Source organism: Pelophylax lessonae (genome assembly GCF_965119305.1).
Source record: "Pelophylax lessonae genome assembly, chromosome: 11".
Taxonomy (NCBI): domain Eukaryota; kingdom Metazoa; phylum Chordata; class Amphibia; order Anura; family Ranidae; genus Pelophylax; species Pelophylax lessonae.
Window position 1 is genome coordinate 48,320,980 of NC_138778.1, and position 20,464 is coordinate 48,341,443.

Below are 20,464 nucleotides of genomic sequence, written 5' to 3' on the forward strand. Positions count from 1 at the left end.
CTTCATCACAGACACTGCTAATCACACCATCCCAGAAAAATGTACAATATCGGAAATTAATGTTGTTTACCTACTATCCAATTGGAAGCGCCCTGTTGGCATAAATTACACCTAATTTAAAAATATAGTCCACCTATTGCAAAAATGTAATAAATAACCCACATTAATATTTATTTAACGTTTGCACTGATGCCTGCAGACCAGTGCATCATAGATGCAATTCTTAGGCTCATGCATTATTCACATCCCAGCACCAGGTCCATACGGACCTCCTGTTATAGAGATGGAGAAAGTTAACAGTGAACTACAAGGACACACTTCTGCTGGCACAATTTTTAAATCCATCAGCTGCAGTGAAAGGATCAGTGAATGGATGACCTGCTTGTGCAGGTGCAGCCACTCCAAATTCGAACAATAGGATGCCGCAGGGAGAAGCACCCAGCAAATCAAGTAAGTGGGGGAGGCAGTTTGAGAGTGGGGATTTTGGGGAATGCAATTGCAAAAAATGTCCCATGATGTAAGTCTATCGTCAATAACGTCATCCAGTGATGCAGATCCTCAACGACCCGTTAAAAGAAAAACATCGTCGATCTATCTGCTCCCGCCACTACTCCACGCCAAGGCCTGACCGCTGTCACATGACTGAACAGGGTATGCTCAGCCCTATGCCAATACTAAACTTCACAAGTGGTCAGTATCTGCTTAGGATGAGGGGTTCTAGCAGTGGACTGGGGAGCATGTAGGGCTGAGACTAGTTGGGGGCAAGAGGGGTAACTGCCCTGGGTACAGTAACTTAATGTATTGGAGGGGTGCTTGAAGGCAGCAGCCCATAGAGTGCATTCAACCAAGCTGAGAGTCTGCCTTCATCCTTACCATCCTTTAGGGCAATTTCACACAGGGGGTCAGGAAGCAGTAAAAACAGGTGGCTGAGCAATGATTTTAATGCCCCCCCCCCCCCTCCCCCGTTGCCCACCTGGATTCTAACATTACAGACTGATAGGGTTGTACAGAAGCTGCAGCTGCTGTATTTTTTAAACACAGGCTGCAGAGTTGGACAGGCAGCACCACCTGTTAAGCTTGCCCATTGAGATTAATGGGACTGCACTGCAACACCAAGGCAAAAGCTTGACTCGCAGCTGTGGCATGTTCTGGCAATGTAAAATTGCCATTTGACACAAAAAAAAAAAAAAAAAAAAAAAAAACAACATTAAGAGGGTGGTAAGCTTACTGCCTGTCTGGAAGAACCCTTATTGACCCGACCTGCTTTTTGGGATCTGCCCTACCTAACAGGAGGAGCCTGGGAAGAGCAGCAGTAAAGTCTCCGGTGGTTAGGTCCATTGTCTGCACCATTGGTGTACTTAGAGGGGTACTGGCATTCCGGGACTACCTGACATTTTTCTTTTTGTTGTGCCTTGCAACTGTCAGACAGGTAGAAGCAGTGCTGTAGTGCTTGTATCATAGATGCCAGTTGCAGAGGACGGTTGGAGGCACCCACATCCAGGGGAGGGGGGCACAGTTCCCTGGGCACTGGAGAACCTGCTAGGGACATAAGACTATTAGACAATTTTACCGGGTTTGCTCTGGATAGAGGTCCAGTTTTAACACAAATAATTGCTGAAAAATTAGAAGTCAAATTGTAGGGAAAGTGAAAATTTAGGTGAAAAGGAGACCTAAAGAGATATTTTAACGCATACTGCTTGGGATCATACCAGGACTCTCAGTGTTCACAAACTTGCATTATCCTAATGAACTGAACATCTAGTAATAAAACCGTCATAGCATCCTGGCTGCAACACATAACATTTCCTGAATGTATACAGCCGATATAAACTCCATACCCCATCAGTCATCTGTCAGCCACACCAATAAAAGAGGGGATCAGATAACTGGTAAATCAGAAAATGCATAAAAAATAAATGCATTCACATGACTTTTTATATCAAAGAGGTAAAGGGATAAACAGCAAGAGTACTGGATTTACACATACGCTATATTGTCAAAAGTACTGGTACGCTTGCCTTTACACACACATTAACTTTAATGGCATCTCAGTCTTAGACCGTAGGGTTTAATATTGAGTTGGCCCACCCTTTACAGCAATAACAGCTTCAACTCTTCTGGGAAGGCTGTCCATAAGGTTTAGGAGTGTGTCTATGGAAATGTTTGACCATTCTTCCAGAAGCGCATTTGTGAGATCAGGCACTGATTTTGGATGAGAAGGCCTGGCTTGCAGTCTCTAATTCCTCCCAAAGGTGTTCTATCGGGTTGAGGTGCAGGTCAGTCAAGTTCCTCCACCCCAAACTCGCTCATCCATGTCTTTATTGACCTTGCTTTGTGCATTGGTGTGCAGTCATGTTGGAACTGGAAGGGGCCATCCCCAAACTGTTCCCACAAAGTTGGGAGCATGAAATTGTCCAAAATGTCTTGATATGCTGACGGCTTAAGAGTTCTTCCCTTCACTGGAACAAAGGGGCCCATTCCAATCCCTGAAAAACACCATAATCCCCCCCTCCACTAATTGATTTGGACCAGTGCACAAAGCAAGATTCATAAAGACATAAAGACATGGATTTGGGGTGGAGGAACTTCACTGGTCTGACCTCAACCCAATAGACTACCTTTGGGATGAATTAAGAGCGGAGACTGTGAGCCAGGCCTTCTCTCAAACATCAGTGCCTGGCCCCACAAATGCGCTTCTGGAAAAATGGTCAAACATTCCCATAGACACACTCCTAAACCTTGTGGACAGCCTTAGAAGAGTTGAAGCTGTTATAGCTGCAAAGGGTGGGCCAACTCAATATTGAACCCTACGGACTAAGACTGGGATGCCATTAAAGTTCATGTGCATGTAAAGGCAGGTGTCCCAGTACTTTTGACAATATAGTGTAAGTTGTAGGCTTTTTTAAGGGAAGCCATTGACGCTACAGCATTTCGTCCCAACCAATTAGATTAGACAAACTCTCACAAGAATTGGCTAGTTAAGTGTACAAAAACAATTTTACCCTTTTTTTAATGCTGAACTCCAGGCACAAAAACTTTAACTGAAATGCAGTATATTCAAAACAAAGGAGAGAAATATTTTTCCAGGTAGTAAAGAAAATTTTTGCAAACCACCACATTTAAGGAGGTGTTCACCAAGCAGCAATGCAGCCACTTAGCATGGGACCCGGCAGCCAGCGCCAATGACTAGAGTAGCGTTTTTTTACTACAGTGATTTCCAGCTTTCACAGGGATCCCAAAATTGCCATACCTACACTTCAGCCTTAAAAGGGGTATCATTGTTGACCTTTTTCTGAAAACACTGATTTCCTGGCTTTTATGGCTTATGGCTGGTTGCCACGCTGTTATGGCTTATGACTGGTTGCTACGCTGTTATGACTTATGACTGGTTGTCACGTTGTTATGGCTTATGACTGATTTCCTGGCTATTATGGCTTTTGATTGGTTGCTACACTGTTATGGCTCATGGCTGGTTGCCACGCTGTTATGGCTTATGACTGGTTGCCCCGCTATTATTGTGTATGGTTGGTTGCCTGGCTGTTATGGCTTAAGGCTGGTTTTCTGGCTGTTATGGCTTTTGACAGGTTACTAGGCTGTTATGGCTTATGACTGGTTGCCCCCGTTATTGCTTATGGTTGGTTGCCTAGCTTTTATGGCTTTAGGCTGGTTTACTGGCTGTTATGGCTTTTGACTGGTTGCTGCATTGTTATAGCTTATGGCTGTTTGCCGGGCTGTTATGACTTATGACTGGTTGCCCCACTGTTATTGCTTATGGTTGGTTGCCTGGCTGTTATGGCTTATGATTGGTTACCTGGCTGTTATGGCTTATAGCTGGTTGCCCCACCATTATGGCTTAGGGTTGGTTAGCTGGCTGTTATAGCTTATGGCTGTTTGCCGGGCTGTTATGACTTATGACTGGTTGCCCCACTGTTATTGCATATTGTTGGTTGCCTGGCTGTTATGGCTTAGGACTGGTTGCCTGGCTGTTATGGCTTATAGCTGGTTGCCCCGCTGGTATTGCTTATGGTTGGTTGCCTGGCTGTTATGGCTTATAACTGGTTACCTGGCTATTCTATCTTATAGCTGGTTGCCACGCTGGTATGGTTTATGATTGGTTACCTGGCTGTTATGGTTTATAGCTGGTTGCCCCGCTGTTATGGCTTAGGGTTGGTTGCCTGGCTGTTATGGCTTATGACTGGTTACCTGGCTGTTATGGCTTATGTCTGGTTGCCCCGATGTTATGGCTTATGGTTGGTTACCTGGCTGTTATGGCTTATGTCTGGTTGCCCCGATGTTATGGCTTATGGTTGATTACTTGACTGTTGTGGCTTATGACTGATTGCCTGGTTGTTATGGCTTATGATTGGTTGCCTGGCTGTTATGGCTTATGATTGATTGCCTGGCTGGTATGGCTTATGGCTGGTTGCCTGGCTGAGCCTCTTGTTCCAATTCTGAGTCACTGACCCCGAGCATGTAAGCGTGATCAGCACCCAGAAAAAGGTTTCAGATCTATATCTTCTGCCTTCTTGACCAAAAAGACCCAGAAGGTACTGAAATCTGATCATTATAACAGCCAGGCAACTATTATTTTTGGAAAGATTTCATTAGTAGCAGCCCACATATTCCCTTCATCACAGGTTTTCTATAAAAGTATCTGGCCTTGCTGGGTAACAAAAAAAAAAGCATTACCAGGCTAGTAAAATTAGGAAGTGTATTATTTTAAAATGTCTCCATTCATGAGTCATGATACGGTAAGGTTAACATTGAATCATCCACAGAACGCAAGCAAACATAAAGCCAAATAACACAGTATGTCTGGGGGGGGGGGGGTTTAAACATACACAGAGTAGGTGTTCGATGTCTTCTAAAAGCCAAATCCACACAAAAAACAGATTTTCAGGCTTTGGGTGGACCGCAGCAAACTAAATGAACCCAGTGCAGCCATCAGAAATTTTGGGGCCCCTCACACAGCTTTGGGCCTGGGCCTCCCTGGGCCTAATCACCTGGCCACGGAATGCCTACAGGAGGGAGAGGAGAAAAAGCGAGCATTTAGCAGCTGCTGAAGGTAAATGGAGTGATCGGTTCCTGTATATGCTGACCCCGTCACTCCCCCCCATCCAGGTGTACAGAGGGCCGCACAGGCCCATGGAGCATGGGACAAGGTTGCACATGTGTCCCCTGTAGTTATGCCCCTGGATGGGATCAGTGGCAGCAGGGGTGGATGGAATCAGTGGTGGTGGTGGGGATGATGTTGGCCAATGACAGGACCAGGCCTCGCTCTCATCTATGCATGCAAGGAGAATTCCCACACACTCGCATCGCCTAAGCAAGAAGCTGCCACTGATATGGGCAGAAATCCCAAACAGAAAGGCCATACATCAAAACTAGAAAAAGCGGCGGGCAGCGAGTGTCCCCCCCCCCCCCTCAGAGTGGTCGAACACTAGTCCCCCGGTCCCGGGCCCCTCGGGATGCCTGGGCCCCTTACATGTGTATGGGCTGTCCCCCCCTGAAGGCGGCCCTGAATTAACCATTTACAAATTTTCAGCTACTGAGGACATGTGTGGGGAATTTCAAATCTCTATATATAAGCAAAATGCAGCGCTTTAAATTAAATAAACATCAGATGACTGAGAAAGTCCCAAAGTGGTCAAGCCAGAATCTTCCACCCCGGTGTATCACTCAATATGAAAAAATGTAAACACGATCCTCCACCATCACCGATAGACACACTGACTCTTACCGCAAAATGTAGACCATTATTCCCACAATGGTCAATTGCACATTGAGTTATTCAAGAGGATCACACAGCCTCTAATCCGGATAAATCTTTATAGTCCAACCGCTAATCAGCATCCAAGATAGGGCACATAAGAATCGGGAAAAAGCCAGTAAAAGAGTCTCATGTAGTACTCGTGTAGTAGATTGGATTTGATTTATTTAAAAAGATAGAAATACACTCCCCAAAGAGCAACGCCCCTGATGACGTCTACATGACAAACAGCGTTGGGAGGAGTTGGTTCTGCGCATACGTCTTCACGTCCGGAGGTCGGCCATTTTGTTGGATTGAAACACCATAACGTTTTACTATACTACAGGTGATATTTTGTCAGTCATTTGGTGAGTGTATTTCTAGCTTTTAAATAAATCAAATTCAATCTACTACACCATGAGACTCTTTTACTGGCTTTTTCCAGATTCTTATTTGCCCTATCTTGGATGCTGAGGAGCGGTTGGACTATAAAGATGTATCCGGATTAGAGGCTGTGTGATCCTCTTGAAATCACTCAATGTGCAATTGACCATTGTAGGAATAATGGTCTACATTTTGCGGTAAGAATCAGTGTGTCTATCGGTGATGGTGGAGGATCATGTTCACATTTTTTCATATGGAGTGATACACCGGGGTGGAATATTCTGGCTTGACCACTTTGGGACTCTCTCAGTCATCTGATGTTTATTTAAAACGGAGCTCCATTTAAAAGTGAAACTCCGCTGATCTGCTTCGTCACCCTCTCCGGTGCCCCATTTGGCACCTTTCATGAGGGAGGGGGGAACGGGTACCTGTTTTTGACAGGTACCCTTCCCCACTTCCTGGGAGACAGCGCAGCGGCGCTGTCCCTCGGAAGTTCATCCCCCTCCTTTTTCCTCCGGCACTGAGCCAATTACAAAGCGCAGCGCGCCTTGCGCATGCGCAGTAGGGGACCAGCAGTGAAGCCGGAAGGCTTCACTGCCGGGTTCCCTTACTCTGGATGGCGGCGGCACCTGAGAGCCGATACGTAAATTGGCTTCGGGTCCGGTCATTGCGGGCTCCCTGGACAGGTAATCCAGTAAGTTCTACTATTTAAAAGTCAGCAGCTACAGTATTTGTAGCTGCTGACTTTACATTTTTTAATTTTGTTTATATTGTGTTTTATCCCACCAGTTTTTTGTGCTAGCTGCTGTTTCTACTTACCCATAGAAGCGCGGGTTAGTGTGTTTTACATTTCTAGACTCTGCCTTTTATTTGCAGACATTATTTATGGGAGGGTCATATACCCCAGGTATATTCATCACGGGGCAACAAAGATAATACAGCAGGACAGTAAAGCTTCCCATAGATGTTTTTTTTTTTGGTTTTGTCAGCCAGCAATTCCTTCTTCCACATAAACAAGGTGCATGTTGGAATCCCCCCTTTGGGACATTGTATTCTGATAGTGGGACTCACCATTGTCAGAATACACTGATCAGGAGCTGAAGCCAACTGGAGGACTGGAGGACTACAAATGTACTTCTCAAATCACAAACATCCCCTTGCAACAGTTTTGACAGTGCTTACCCTTACAATGGAAGCCATAAAGATTTTGGATCAGATATAAATAATTTTTCTTTTACATTCACAAGTCCTTAAATTGGTAATAAACCCAAAAGTAAATGTTTAATATATTGCAGCTTACTTAGATGTGATGACTTTGTTTGTTTTCTTATTTAGGCTTTCGTTCTTCTGTTTTCACCTGGTGATCTGGCCAGTAAGTCTGTTGTTTTTTCAAAAGAGCAAGCTCTCTTGCAGATATATCAGTTTATGGGGATGAGACAAACTATTTAACACAGGCAGGGGGGCTTATAATGATCAGTATTTATTTATTCATGTAAAACCTTTATTCCCATAGGAGAGCAACTGTTTGCTGTAACTGCTTATAAAGTGTGAGCTGGAGTTTGGCTTCGATTTTTTTAGTGTAGGTAAATCGGCTAGTACATCCAACACTCCCCTACCCCCAGACTGACAATTCTGCTTTCCAAAGGTATCCCCTGTGTTCCTTTATCCAGAGTGGGGGTACTTTAATACAGAAGGTGTGTTACTGGCCAGATCACCGGGTGAAAACAGAAGGAAAAATGGCTAAAAAAACCCGAATGCAACCATCACATCCAATGATTGTAAGCTGCAATATATTAAATTTTTAGTTTTTGGTTTAATACCACATTAATCTCTTGTCACCAGGCAGGGGCCCTTTAAGTGGATCTGAATGCTTGGAGGCGGGCTGTCACGGTGGTCATACGATTGAGAGATAAACAATAACCAGGAACTGGGCTGACAGTACGGAGGACGGAGGCAGAGGACGGAGGCTGAGTGTTAAGACCCACCCCTCCTCATGCATTTGACCATCAGGAGCAAATTGTTTATTTATATTTTACAAATAATCTTATGATACATGGTACTTGGATTGCACTCTGAAGTGCATGCTAGGCTTTCAGGTAAGAAAGCCCAGCACTGACTACTCACTATTTTTACTGCCCCAGATTAAGAATCCATCCCGGTCCATATGAACCAGTATGGCTCCATTTAATGTCCTCCATCCAGACCTGCTTTGCAGCACACTGTAAGCGTTACAGTGGTAAGAGGGGAACTCTGATAGGGACCCTGATGTAAGTAGGGCTCTGATGGGGGACCTGATGTAAGTAGGGTTCTGATGGGGGACCTGATGTAAGTAGGGCTCTGATGGGGGACCTGATGTAAGGGCAAGCTCTGATGGGGGACCTGATGTAGGAGGGGACCCAAATGTAGGGGGGCTCTGTTGGAGACCCTGATGTAAGGGGGGAACTCTGATGGGGCACTGATGTAAGGAGCACTCTGATGGGGGACCTAATTTAAGGGGAAACTCTAATAGAGACCCTGTTGTAGGAGGGAACTCTGATGTAGGGGGGCTCTGTTGGAGACCCTGATGTAAGGGGGGAACTCTGATGGGGACCCTGATGTGGGGGGGAGGGTCTGATGGGGACCCTGGTGTAAGGGGGGGAACTCTGATAGGGACCCTGGTGTAGGCGGGGACCCTGATGTAGGGGGGGCTCTGTTGGATACCCTGATGTAAGGGGGGTGAACTCTGATGGATACCATGATGTATGTGGGGAACTCTGATGGAGACCTTGATGTAAGGGGAATCTATAATTAATTAATCTTTTTTTTTTTTGGCCTCAAGTATTCTTAAAATTTTCAATGTGGCTTACGTAATAAAAGGTTTTGAGATGACTGGTTTAGAGGATAGCATGGTTGATCTGTAACACTGGGGTATTAGGATAAATTCCTACATTAGGTGCTATCTTCATGGTGTTTGCATGTGATTCTCCAAGGTGCTCCAGTTTGTTCCAACAGCCACTCAAACTGATCCGAGAGTGTGTGAATACCCAACTAGACTAGAGACTGTGATGTCACTTTAGGACAGGGAAAGATGTGAATGGTGCAAAGTATTCTATTACAGTATATACAGTAAATGCAACAACAAAAAAAGTACACAAAGTGCAATATACATACGTGAGGAGGGTGGAAACGACACAGGCCTTGGGCCAGATGGATTCACTGGTGGCAGAGGTGCCATGGTGGGAGGGGAGGATCTAGAATGAATCTTCACTTCCATGGGGGACCCGGGCATTGCTGGCACCCTCTTGTCTCCAGGAACTACAAAGTGACAGAGAGGGTACAGTATGAATACAGAGACTACTAGACACACACTCTATCAAAGCTGATGTTTATCCTACATTTTGCCTTTCATGGTTCCTCCCTCCCCCCATCATTACATGATAATGAAATGATTAATTGAAAGTTTTCCATTGTGAGAAGCTCACAGTGTGCAGTAAAATCTGAGTAAGCAATATCAAAGGAACCTGTACAACTCTGCAAGACTGAAGGGAAGGCTGAAGTTCGGCTTTAATGTTCTACTTTTACTGTGCCGAAAAGACCAGCATATACCATTAACTTTCGTTAATGATGTACTGTAAACGAGTATACTATATCGATAACTCATTCTTACAGACATTCAATATCTTTTGATGCCTTTGCACAAAATCAGGTCGCACAAGCCTTCTAAATCAGCTACAGACAACCAGATCTGAAACAGAAATTTGGCTATACACATCCATTGATTGATCTCATGTGACAGCTGTATTGTGTGGAGGACAGTTGAAATTGTATGAGGACCAGATGGCTGCATTTTGTACCCAGACCTGGATGCCTGCATAGACAACATAGGTCATAGCCTCGGGTGGCAGGGCTGTTGGGGGTGGCACTCAGCCACACACACATCATGTTGCTGAATGTCAGCACAGTCCCATATATATCAAAAGGTTATAGACTGCTGTCCGGCTTGCTAGTGCTATCCTGTTTGTTGCTGCCCCTGCACTTGCTTTTTTTCCCCACCAATCTCGATCTGTACACCTAAATTCATACTGCTAGTGGAATACGCAGTGCTGTACTTTGGCCTAGGCCAACAAGGCCCAGGCCTAGGGCAGCACTTTGCAGGGGGGGGGAGCAAAAAAGCCGCCCCCCCTCCACCTGAGATTCTTTTGGCCACTGGTTGCTAGAGCCACCTCTCTCTCTCGCCCCCTTTCTCTCTCTCTCTCTCTCATCCCCCCCCCCTCTCTCACCTCTCTCTCTCTCTCTCAGCCCCTCCTCTCTCACCCCCCCCCCCACTCTCTCACCCCCTCTCTTTCTTTCTCTCTCACCCCCCCCTCTCTCTCTCCCCCCCCTTTTTCTCTCATCCCCTCTCTTTCTTTCTCCCACATCCCCCCTCTCTCTTATGCCTCCCTCTCTCTCTCTCACCCCCTCTCTTTCTTTCTCTCTCACCCCCCCCCTCTCTCTTATCCCTCCCTCTCTCACCCCCCTCCTTTCTCTCTCATCCCCCCTCTCTCTCTCACCCCCCCCCCTCTCTCTCTGAGGGGTTCATGCTGGGACTTGGAGTCCTTTAATTTTGGAGGGAGTCACATCCGTTAAAAAGGAAGGAGTGGGGCAAATTTACATAGGAGTCAGAAGGGGGGTGCCCAATTTTAGTCTTGCCTAGGGCAGCACAAAACCAAAATACACCACTGGGAATACGGCATGGTTTATCTACTCTTCTGTTCTTGGTTTTAGGTGTACTGCCAGGGAATATAGCAAACAGTTTCCTTTACCTCAATGGTCCCAGCCTTGGTGTGTCTTGTGTGGATATGACATTGGATTTTGTTGTGAAGTCGATCAATGGATCGACTTCAGAACAACCAGCCTACCCATAGATGGATCAAATCTTGGCTGGTCCCTGCTGAACCGATGGAGATTCCATCCATTTTAGTGTAATATTAACCACTTAAGCCCCAGAAGATTTTACCCCCTTCCTGACCAGGGCCTATTTTGCGATTCGGCACTGCGTGACTTTAATGGACAATTGCGCGGACGTGCGACGCTGTACCTAAACAAAATTGACGTCCTTTTTTTCCCACAAACAGAGCTTTCTTTTGGTGGTATTTGATCACCTGTGCGATTTTTTTGATCATGCGCTATAAACAAAAAAAGAGTGTAAATTTTGCAAAAATAACAATATTTTTCACATTTTTTTATGAAATTCCCCAAAAAAAAAAAAAGTCAAAATCAAAATTTAAACATTTTCGGCCAATTTGTTTTATGCTACATATGTTTGGTAAAAAAAAAAAAAAAATCGCAAAAAGCGTATTTTGATTGGTTTGTGCAAAAGTTATCGCGTTTACTAACTAAGGGAAAGATTTTTGTCATTTTTGTTGTTTTTTTTTTTTTAACGAGTAATGGCGGCGATCTGCGATTTTTTTTTTTTTTTTAGCGGGACTGCGACATTGCGGCGGACAGATCGAACCCTTGACTGACATTTTTGACACTTTTGGGGTTACCAGTGACATTACTGCAGTAATCAGTGCTATACATATGCACTGTTACTGTAAAAATGACACTGGCAGTGAAGGGGTTAACTGTATTGGAGAGGGAGGGGTTAAGTGTGTCCTAGGGGCGTGCTTCTAACTGTGATTGGACATGGCTACTGGTGTAAGAACAGAGATCAACGGTCCTACATAGTAGAACCGTCTGATCTCCATTCTTACACAGGGAAGAATGACAGGCGGCTTTGTTTACATCAGCCGCCTGCCTTTCTTCCGGTGTCACAGACGATCGCGAGTGCCCAGCGGACATTGGGTCCGGCAGGCACGCGCGCGGGGGGGTCCGTGACCGCGCGGGAGCGCGCCTCCGGCGTGGTTAAGTCCAATCACTGGGGTAAGAGGGTAAGAACAAGACGGTAGGCTTTGTGGTAAGATGTTCAAATACCCCTCTTCTTCGACCTGTATCCCAGTGGTTATCTCTTGCCTCCAAATATGGGGGCACTGCCAACACTGGCTGACTGCTAATAAATAAGGTCCACCTTTTCAGGCCAAAAATTGGTCTGTCCATAAAGTTTTATCTTGTTTTGACTACTTTACCAACACAGTCATCTGGAATAGTAAATGCTTTTCATACGAGGATTGGGTTGACCTAGGTCAACGTAACCCTATCCATGTCATAGCACATTATTCAAGCTTTGGATTTTTCGAATAGTTCTTCCAACTTTCTTGGACAGAAATTGGCCCTTCAGTAGACATCAATATATTCTGTATTCTTTTAGCTACTTTGCCAAGCATTAAGGAACCAAATAGATTACATTTTATTCATAGAACTGCCAGAAACAGATTTTTCTCTTAAGTAAAGCATATAAGAACAAGTTCAACCGACATTTTCAAAAATATCAACATTTGTAGAGAAAGTTACACCTATTATAAGGCCACAAATTGCACTAAAATTGCTATGTAGCCAATCGAAATCTATTTTGAAACTGATTTTCCCACAACAGGCTGAAATTCAGATGCTATCGACTGTCAATCTTTTTTGCGTAGGCCTCCGTTAATAGGGTTTAGGGTCAAAGAGAAATATTCAGTACACAAATAAATGATGCCCCATGAAAAAAGGATCTGAAATCTTGAACTAAAATTCCCTGACTGTGAGCTTTCTAGAATCCTCTCTGTGTTTTTCCCTGAGCGCTGTGGTAAAACCACTTTCCATCTGTTTCCCGTTTCTGCCAAGCTGAGGTTTTCCTCTGATATTAACCTCTGCAGTGCCAAAATGAAAAACGTGCCCAAGATCAGTGCATCCAGAGTGTCATAAAAAGCAGCAAATTGCAGATATACACTCACTGGACACAAAAAAAGAGCTGCATATAAAGATTGTTTATGCAACATGACCTAAAAGTCAGAAGTTTCCAGAATAGAATAATTTCAAATATTATCAAGATACTTTCTTGCTGAAGAAATATACTTAAGGCACCATTCACATTTATGCAGGTGCAAACCGAGCCCTAAAGTGTTAATAAACCCAGGAGCCTGCATTCACTATATCTGGTCTTCCACAGAACGCAGAACATGGAAATGCAATTATTTTAGGATCTATAAACTGCTAAATACCTTTTCTTATCAGCAGTATATAGCAGTCTTGTGACTTCTATTAGTGTTTGGTTAAAGCTTGTAGGAGTTTTCATTCTGCCCTGATTGTCCTATGAGGCTGCAGCACCCCTGACCCTCTTTCTGGACAATGCTGGCTCTGTGCTAATCACATCTAGCAATGCCTAAGGGTAAATTGGAGCCCCATCGCCGCCAAAAATGGAAAACTACTTTATACAGCTAGGCCACGGTCCACAACAAAATGGCGGCAGCCGTGAGCCGCGGCTCGCGCCAGAGGCCCTCACTGACCGGGCAGAGGACGCCAGGGGACCCACTCAAGTACCTGCAGCCCACCAGGCAGACAGTGGGGACTCCTCCAGGAGCAAATCACCCTCTCTGAGGAGCCCAATCAAGTCCAAGCCACGCACTGCTTCTCCAGTGAAACACACACTGCAAATGGAGGTGAGTGCTACTGACATGCAACAGGTCTCTACAGGCACGCCAACTTTCAAATGTGTTATATTGCACAAAACATATCTAAAACCAAACGATCATATTAATCTAAAGCAGGCATGTCCAACCTGCGGCCCGGGGGCCACATGCGGCCCGGAACCACAGGCAATGCGGCCCACTGCCCCCTGACAATTTTTTTTTGCTGGGGAGGAAGGAAGTCGGGTCAGGGGCATGGCCACAGCGGCTTTCAACTAACGGTAGGCAGAGGCTGCCTCGGAGGGGAGGCGAGCATGTGCAGTGTTTCTGACTCCTACCACCATGACCACTTCTTCAAATCACTGAAGTGGTCATGGTGGTTAGAGTGTTCCTTTAATATCTCTCAGAAGAAGTAATCCTATGTATACTGATTCCATTTCATTTGATCATCCTCTAGTTGTGTTAAATTAGTGCGGGGGGGGGGGGGGGGGTCGGCGTCACGGGAACGCGGGAAGGGCTTGGCGGCATTTTATTACTTATATACCTTAACTATAGTATATATTTTATATGCGGCCCAAGAAAATTGCTCTACACTCAATGTGGCCCAGAGAAGCCAAAAGCTTGGACACCCATGATCTAAAGGAACACATTCATCATTTTCAAATACTATAGCGGAGAAAAAAAGTACCAGCAGACGTAGCTAAATATTTTTTTGGATTCTGATACTAAATGAATTATGTAACTGGGGTGTGTCCATTCCCTATCTACTTCTGCTACATAAGTACTACTTTCGTAATTCAGAAAACTGACTAATGGAAAACCAAATGTAAAAATGAAAAGTACCTCCAGAGACAGAGAAAGCTACATTTACATGCAAATCTTGAAATTTGCTCTTGGCCCCACTAATCCTGCCTCCTTGTTGGTCCTTTGATTATGGTAGACAGCCTCAGAGGTCAACAGGTAAGGAAAGGAAGTCAGGTAGAGATTATCACATCATTTCAGCTGCCTACTGAACAATTTCATGGTTTTAAAAGACGACAAGCTCGGCTTATGATTTTCTCCTTTATATACGTTTCTATTGCCCACGTTTGTGACAGGTTCACTTTAAATCTACATCTGAAAAGATCTTCAAAAGGTTAGAAATTATGAAGAGGTGTTAAAAAACGTGAATCAGTGGCAGTTAATAACTATAACATATGAAATGGTCTCAATGACTATCCAAGTTGCCCCACCTACAGACTTCTGTTTTCAGTTATTTAACCCACTAGTAACATGAGTTTCTCGTTTTTGTGGGCAACAAACACTGCTGTAGGCACAATATTATATAGCATTTACTACCATCCTTGAAATGTATTAAACAAGGGGAATCTGTGACAGTTTTCAGCTATGGAGAGAAGATACCTATATCCATCCTCCACTTTGGTTAGCTCTCCTGTGACTCGTTATCTCACGTATGAAATAGTCTCAATGACTATCCATTTTGCCCAACCTACACCCTACTTTTTTCAATTATTAACCTTCGTTTCTGGTTCTTGTAGATAACAAACACTGCAGTAGACACAACATTATACAGTATTTACTACCATCTTAGAAATCATTTGGAGATAATAAAATGCGGAGCAGGAGCTTAATAGGAAAATTAGGTCGTCATCCATGCCACACCTGCCACGTATAAATTAAATTATCCGCTAGTCCCAGGTCTCCAATTCTGAAGGCTAAACACCACACCATATGCCAGGCCCTGCGGGTGATAATATGCACTGTAGAAGTAGTACTTGTAAAGGAATTAAAGAGTTAAGCTGTGCAGTTGAACAATGGCCAGAGTGTCCAGCTCAGAGGCTTCCTTGGGAAAATCCCACTATTTCAATATGCATTCCATTCTTCTCCAGAATAGAACAAAAGATTTATCAACCAAGGCTCAAGAGGAAGATCATAAAAACAAACCTTTGAATAGTTGGGACCAATTTACTACAAGATTGTGATCCATTTATTAAATCCTTTTCTTTACTGGTTAGTAATGGTATGAAGCCAAAATAAAAACTTGCTCATTACCAGTTAAGGAGATACAGAAAATAAGTGTACTCAAACTTCACGCCCTATATTATCGACTCATAGAACACTGGTGCTATGGCAAGGCTCCTGTTACCTACAAACTATAATCCAACATACAAGAAGCAGGAATTTCACTGCGAATCCTTATTTTCCTTGTATTACGACTCATAGAACACTGGTGCCATGGCAAGGCTCCTGCTACCTTCAAACTAAAATCCAACATACAAGAAGCAGGAATTTCACTGCGAATCCTTATTTTCCTTGTATTATCGACTCATAGAACACTGGTGCTATGGCAAGGCTCCTGTTACCTACAAACTATAATCCAACATACAAGAAGCAGGAATTTCACTGCGAATCCTTATTTGCCTTATATTATCCACTCATAGAACGCTGGTGCCATGGCAAGGCCATGGCAAGGCTCCTGTTATCTGCAAACTAAAATCCAACATACAAGAAGTAGGAACTTTACTGTGAATCCTTATTTGCCTTTATTATTTTAAAAGGCAAATACATCCTTATATGTCCAATGTACTAATGCATTTGGACCATTAAGGCCTTAATCATAGCTCATATTTTGTCTTAACAGCCGAAACCTGTTAGCATGTTGGCCATGTATGGACTTAAAAGTCTTCAAAAATAAAAAAGAGTGCTGGCTTTTTTTATGTTGCATTACCAATTAAGCCTGTCATGTTATCTAAACTACTATACCCATCTTTGTGGTCCTTATGAGTGTCCTGGGACCCCCAGAACCAGATGTGCTCAACATGGAATGAACACCCTTTTAATGTATAAATATGTTCAAGATGAACCCCCTGTGCAGTAAAGCTAAAAACAACATAGGGAATATCAGATGTCATGGAGCCATTGTCTGTACGCCTAGGTTTGGCTAAAAAAACATGTTGCAAAACTGAGCTGGTTTTGCAATCAGAAGATCAAGGATGGGACTGTTACCATAATGAGGCTCATTTTAACCCCCATCACCCTAGGTTAAAAACAAAAAAAAGTCTTAGCTTTAAATATACTCTAAAAGGTGAACTACAGCCAAAGCTTCGTTCTGCACTCTTGTGACCCATTTTCAGCAGACAGCAGGCTGAAGTTCGCTGTCTGCTGATGTCACAGAGTCGGTTCACGTTCGGGAACGATCGTGACCATTTGGTCGGGATCTGGCCACATGCCTGGACCAGCACCAGGCCCAGCCTCTCAAAGACCTGCTGAGAGCCTGAGCTTTCTGCTCCCACCCCATTCACAGCCAAGTGCTCCAGTGAGCACGGGGGGCAGAGCAGAGATGCAATGCGATGACTGGCAGTCACCAGTTCTCTGCTCACCGAGCTCTGAGAACCGAGCCATTGGCGGTGTTTGATCACTCGGTTTTCAGTCTTACAGCCAGCGAGGGACAAATGCAGCTTCGGACCGATGCTGCATCCACCTAAGTTAGTATGATTCCCCCAAAAAATAATTCCCGTACTTCTCTTTTAAAAGAGATGTATGAGGTTTTTTTTTTATCAAACACTGCTGATCACTTGGTTCTCACAACTCCCTGAGCAGAGAGCTGCTGACTGTCAGTCACCCGCTCTCTGTTCTGCACCCCACACTCACTGGAGGGGGATGAGTGGCCGGCTCAGACTCTCCGCGGCCCGCTAAGAGGCTAAGTCGGGTGCCGGTCCAGGCATGTGGGCGGATCCCGACATCATTGCCGTGATCTTGCCCGAGCCTGCACCGGCTCTGTGACGTCAGCCGACATCAGCAGGCTGCAGCCCGCTGTGTGCTGAAAATGGGTTACAGGAGTGCAGAACGCACTGCATTCCTGTGATCCACAGGAGAAGTACAGCCAAACGAGCTTTCCCCGTACTTCTCATTTAACCACTTGCCGACTGTTCAAATTGACAGTACTGCGGCAAAGTGGCTCGTTAAGGTCTGGCGATGTAGACCTATGTCACCAGATTCTCCCCTCTCTCTGCGCCACGCACCACCGGAGGCTCGCTCCCGCTGTATTCAGACGCAGCGGGAGTTGGGCCAGGGGAGGAGAGGCAGTGATCACCGTTGCTCTTCCCCAATCGTCGGGGATCGAGTGATGAAATCCGCCCGCTTTGTTTACACAAACCTCTGTGACAAGCAGGGACAGATTACAGGATTTAGCATAGCTGAGCCTGTGATCTGTGTCTGTGTCACACAACCCCCTCCCCCCCCCCCCACACACGTCAGTGGCCTAAATATATGACAACAATTGAATATATTGGATATTTTTTAACTGTCAAAAGTAGAAAATGTCAATTTTTTCGCAAAATTTTCGCTCTTTTTTTATTAATTTCGTAAAAAATGAAAAGGGCAGAGGTGGTCAAATACCACCAAAAGAAAGCTCTGTTTGTGGGAAAAAGAACGTAAATTTTGTTTGGGTACAGCGTTGCATGACCGCGCAATTGTCAGTTAAATTTGCACAGAGCCAAGTTGCAAAAAGTGGCCTGGAAGTCAAGCAGGAAAATCCTCCGGGGCTAAAGTGGTTAAACCATAGTTTAATATGGGTGAAGAAAAAGGTTAGGGATAGGCAATATGTAAGTAGGGGCAAAAGCAGGGGAGGACTGGGCCAGAGGGCAGGGGGGCAATTGCCCCCTGGGCCACTGTGATGCCCCGTAAAAAGGCTGCACTGCTTCTTCTGCCACAGACATATCTAAAGGATTTCTGGGGAAGAGAAGTAAAAAGTCCCTGCCACTGACCTAATGAGTGTGGGTTAAAGACAAGGACAGAGTGCAGGCCCCTCCCCCAGCATGGATGGTGTAAACTCTGAGCAGAGGCCGGTTCCATGCCCCACTGGAGACTCTTCTCTCCTGGCCAGCCCCGGCTGAGCTGTCCCAGCTCCCCCCAACTGCCCCTTGCTGGCCAGGTCGGGAACCCGGATTCAGCCGGTAAGTAGAGACTATTTGGAGGAGGGCTTCAGTATGGAATGGGGGTCAGAAGGAGGATGGGAAGAAGTCGCTGCGACATGGGCCTCTGGTTTGTACTTGCCCCCTGGGCCGAAAGTTGCCAGTCTGCCCCTGGGCAAAAGTGACATTTGAATTTGACCTAGCCCTGAGGTTGGCAGTATTTTGCATGCAAATGCCACATTCTCAAGCACTGACAGATGCATATCCCTTGATAAATGAGAGGTTACAGAATTTGTACAATCCTACATTTATTGTTATTATTTTTTATTTGCAACTCCTTCAGTTGCACATATTTATCTGCTCAATGTGGTACCTCCTACAAGTTAAACACATACTCGTCTTTTAAATATACTTAGCTCCATAGTCTCCAAGGTACACATCATAATTTCACAATTAAATATGTTTTCTACTTAATACAAAACGTACACAGCGGACACGGACACTTTTTTTTTTTAAACAGTTGGTATAGTTATTTTTAGGGATACAATGGAACTTGTAGAGTTTATGACCCTACAGAAAATAAGTTTGCAAGGATAAATGACCACCTCAAACTACTTATGTACGAAGTGTAATCATGCACGGTTTTGTTGTGTAAAGGACTAATTGAAGCACAAAAAAAGTCCTCCCCTCTCTCCTCCTCATATGTCTGTTATACACAGGAGTCAAGGACAACAGCTGATGCTGTGACAGTCACCTGCAACCATAGGGGAGGTCAGAATGCAATGCTAATTTCCTTAAGAGACAATGGAAACAGATGAGCGTTGGTGACTGGGATTAGGAGTAGCACAGGCTGCACCTGGTGTCAGTAGCGAGGGGGGAGGCACAGCGCACATCTGTTACTAGACAATAGCAAAGTGCTTTTCCACCTCCTCTTCACTCTTCCACGCACATGGGTTTATCTTGGGCTCAGCTGATCCAGAAATGCAACAAGTTGGAATGAATTTTTATTTTTTTAGTGGACACCAGCGGCACATCAAGCACACTTTGGGGACAAAACATCCATTACACAGAGTGCCAAGTAGTTAACCCTTGACATTTAACCACCAGCTATAAAGTATATCTCAATTGCACAACAAGAATATATTATTACATTATAATATAATATAAGCAATCTTCATACAAAACAAATAGGTTCCTCTTAAAAAAAAAAATTTAGGTATTAATCAAATAATAATAAACAAAAATATACAATACCTATCCCATAATCTTTTAAACCTGAACCCAAAAGATCTATACTCTGACAAAGAAGGTTAAAAAGCAAAAAAAAAGGAAAAAAATGGACTTTTGTCATTTTTCTGCCATCACTCTTCTATGTTTCTAAATGTATTCATTCTCGGACCCCCACGGATTTCTTGTCAAAGGTGAAAAAGATTTTCATTGACCAAACTGGCCCACGCATTTGCCATGTCAAGGTGCAGTAGACCCAGTACATGGTTCGATGGGAAATCTGTGAGTCTGTAACATTCATTGTTTGTAATACAGTGAATGTTACAACTGCTGTTGCTGGTACATTATGGACATTCAACTTTTTCAGATGGGAAATTAGTTGATCATTGATTCTCCATGGAATTCCAAGAAGCACTTGCCATGTTTTTGCTCCCTCTAGATCTATACTCTGACAAAAAAGGTTAAAAAGCAAATATAAGAAAAAAAATGGGGCCGACTTGATGGACTTCTTTGTCACTTTTCTGCCATCACTCTTCTACATTTCAAAATGTATTCACTCTCGGACCTTCACGGATTTCTTGTCAAAGGTAAAAAGGATTTTCATTGACCAAACTGGCCCACACATTCGCCATGTCAAGGTGCAGTAGACGCCGTACATGGTTCGATGGGGAATCTGGGAGTCTGTA

At 44.4% G+C, this 20,464-nt stretch overlaps 1 protein-coding gene across 2 annotated transcripts in view; it reads right to left on the minus strand.

The window, feature by feature from the left end:
• Positions 1 to 20,464, minus strand: part of CBFA2T2 (CBFA2/RUNX1 partner transcriptional co-repressor 2) — an 84,046-nt gene that overhangs the window by 20,826 nt on the left and 42,756 nt on the right. For both annotated transcript variants that reach the window (XM_082271839.1, XM_082271840.1), the window contains exon 2: positions 9,284 to 9,427. In XM_082271839.1, coding sequence (XP_082127965.1) covers positions 9,284 to 9,427 — 144 coding nt within the window. The remainder of the gene's footprint in view (positions 1 to 9,283; positions 9,428 to 20,464) is intronic.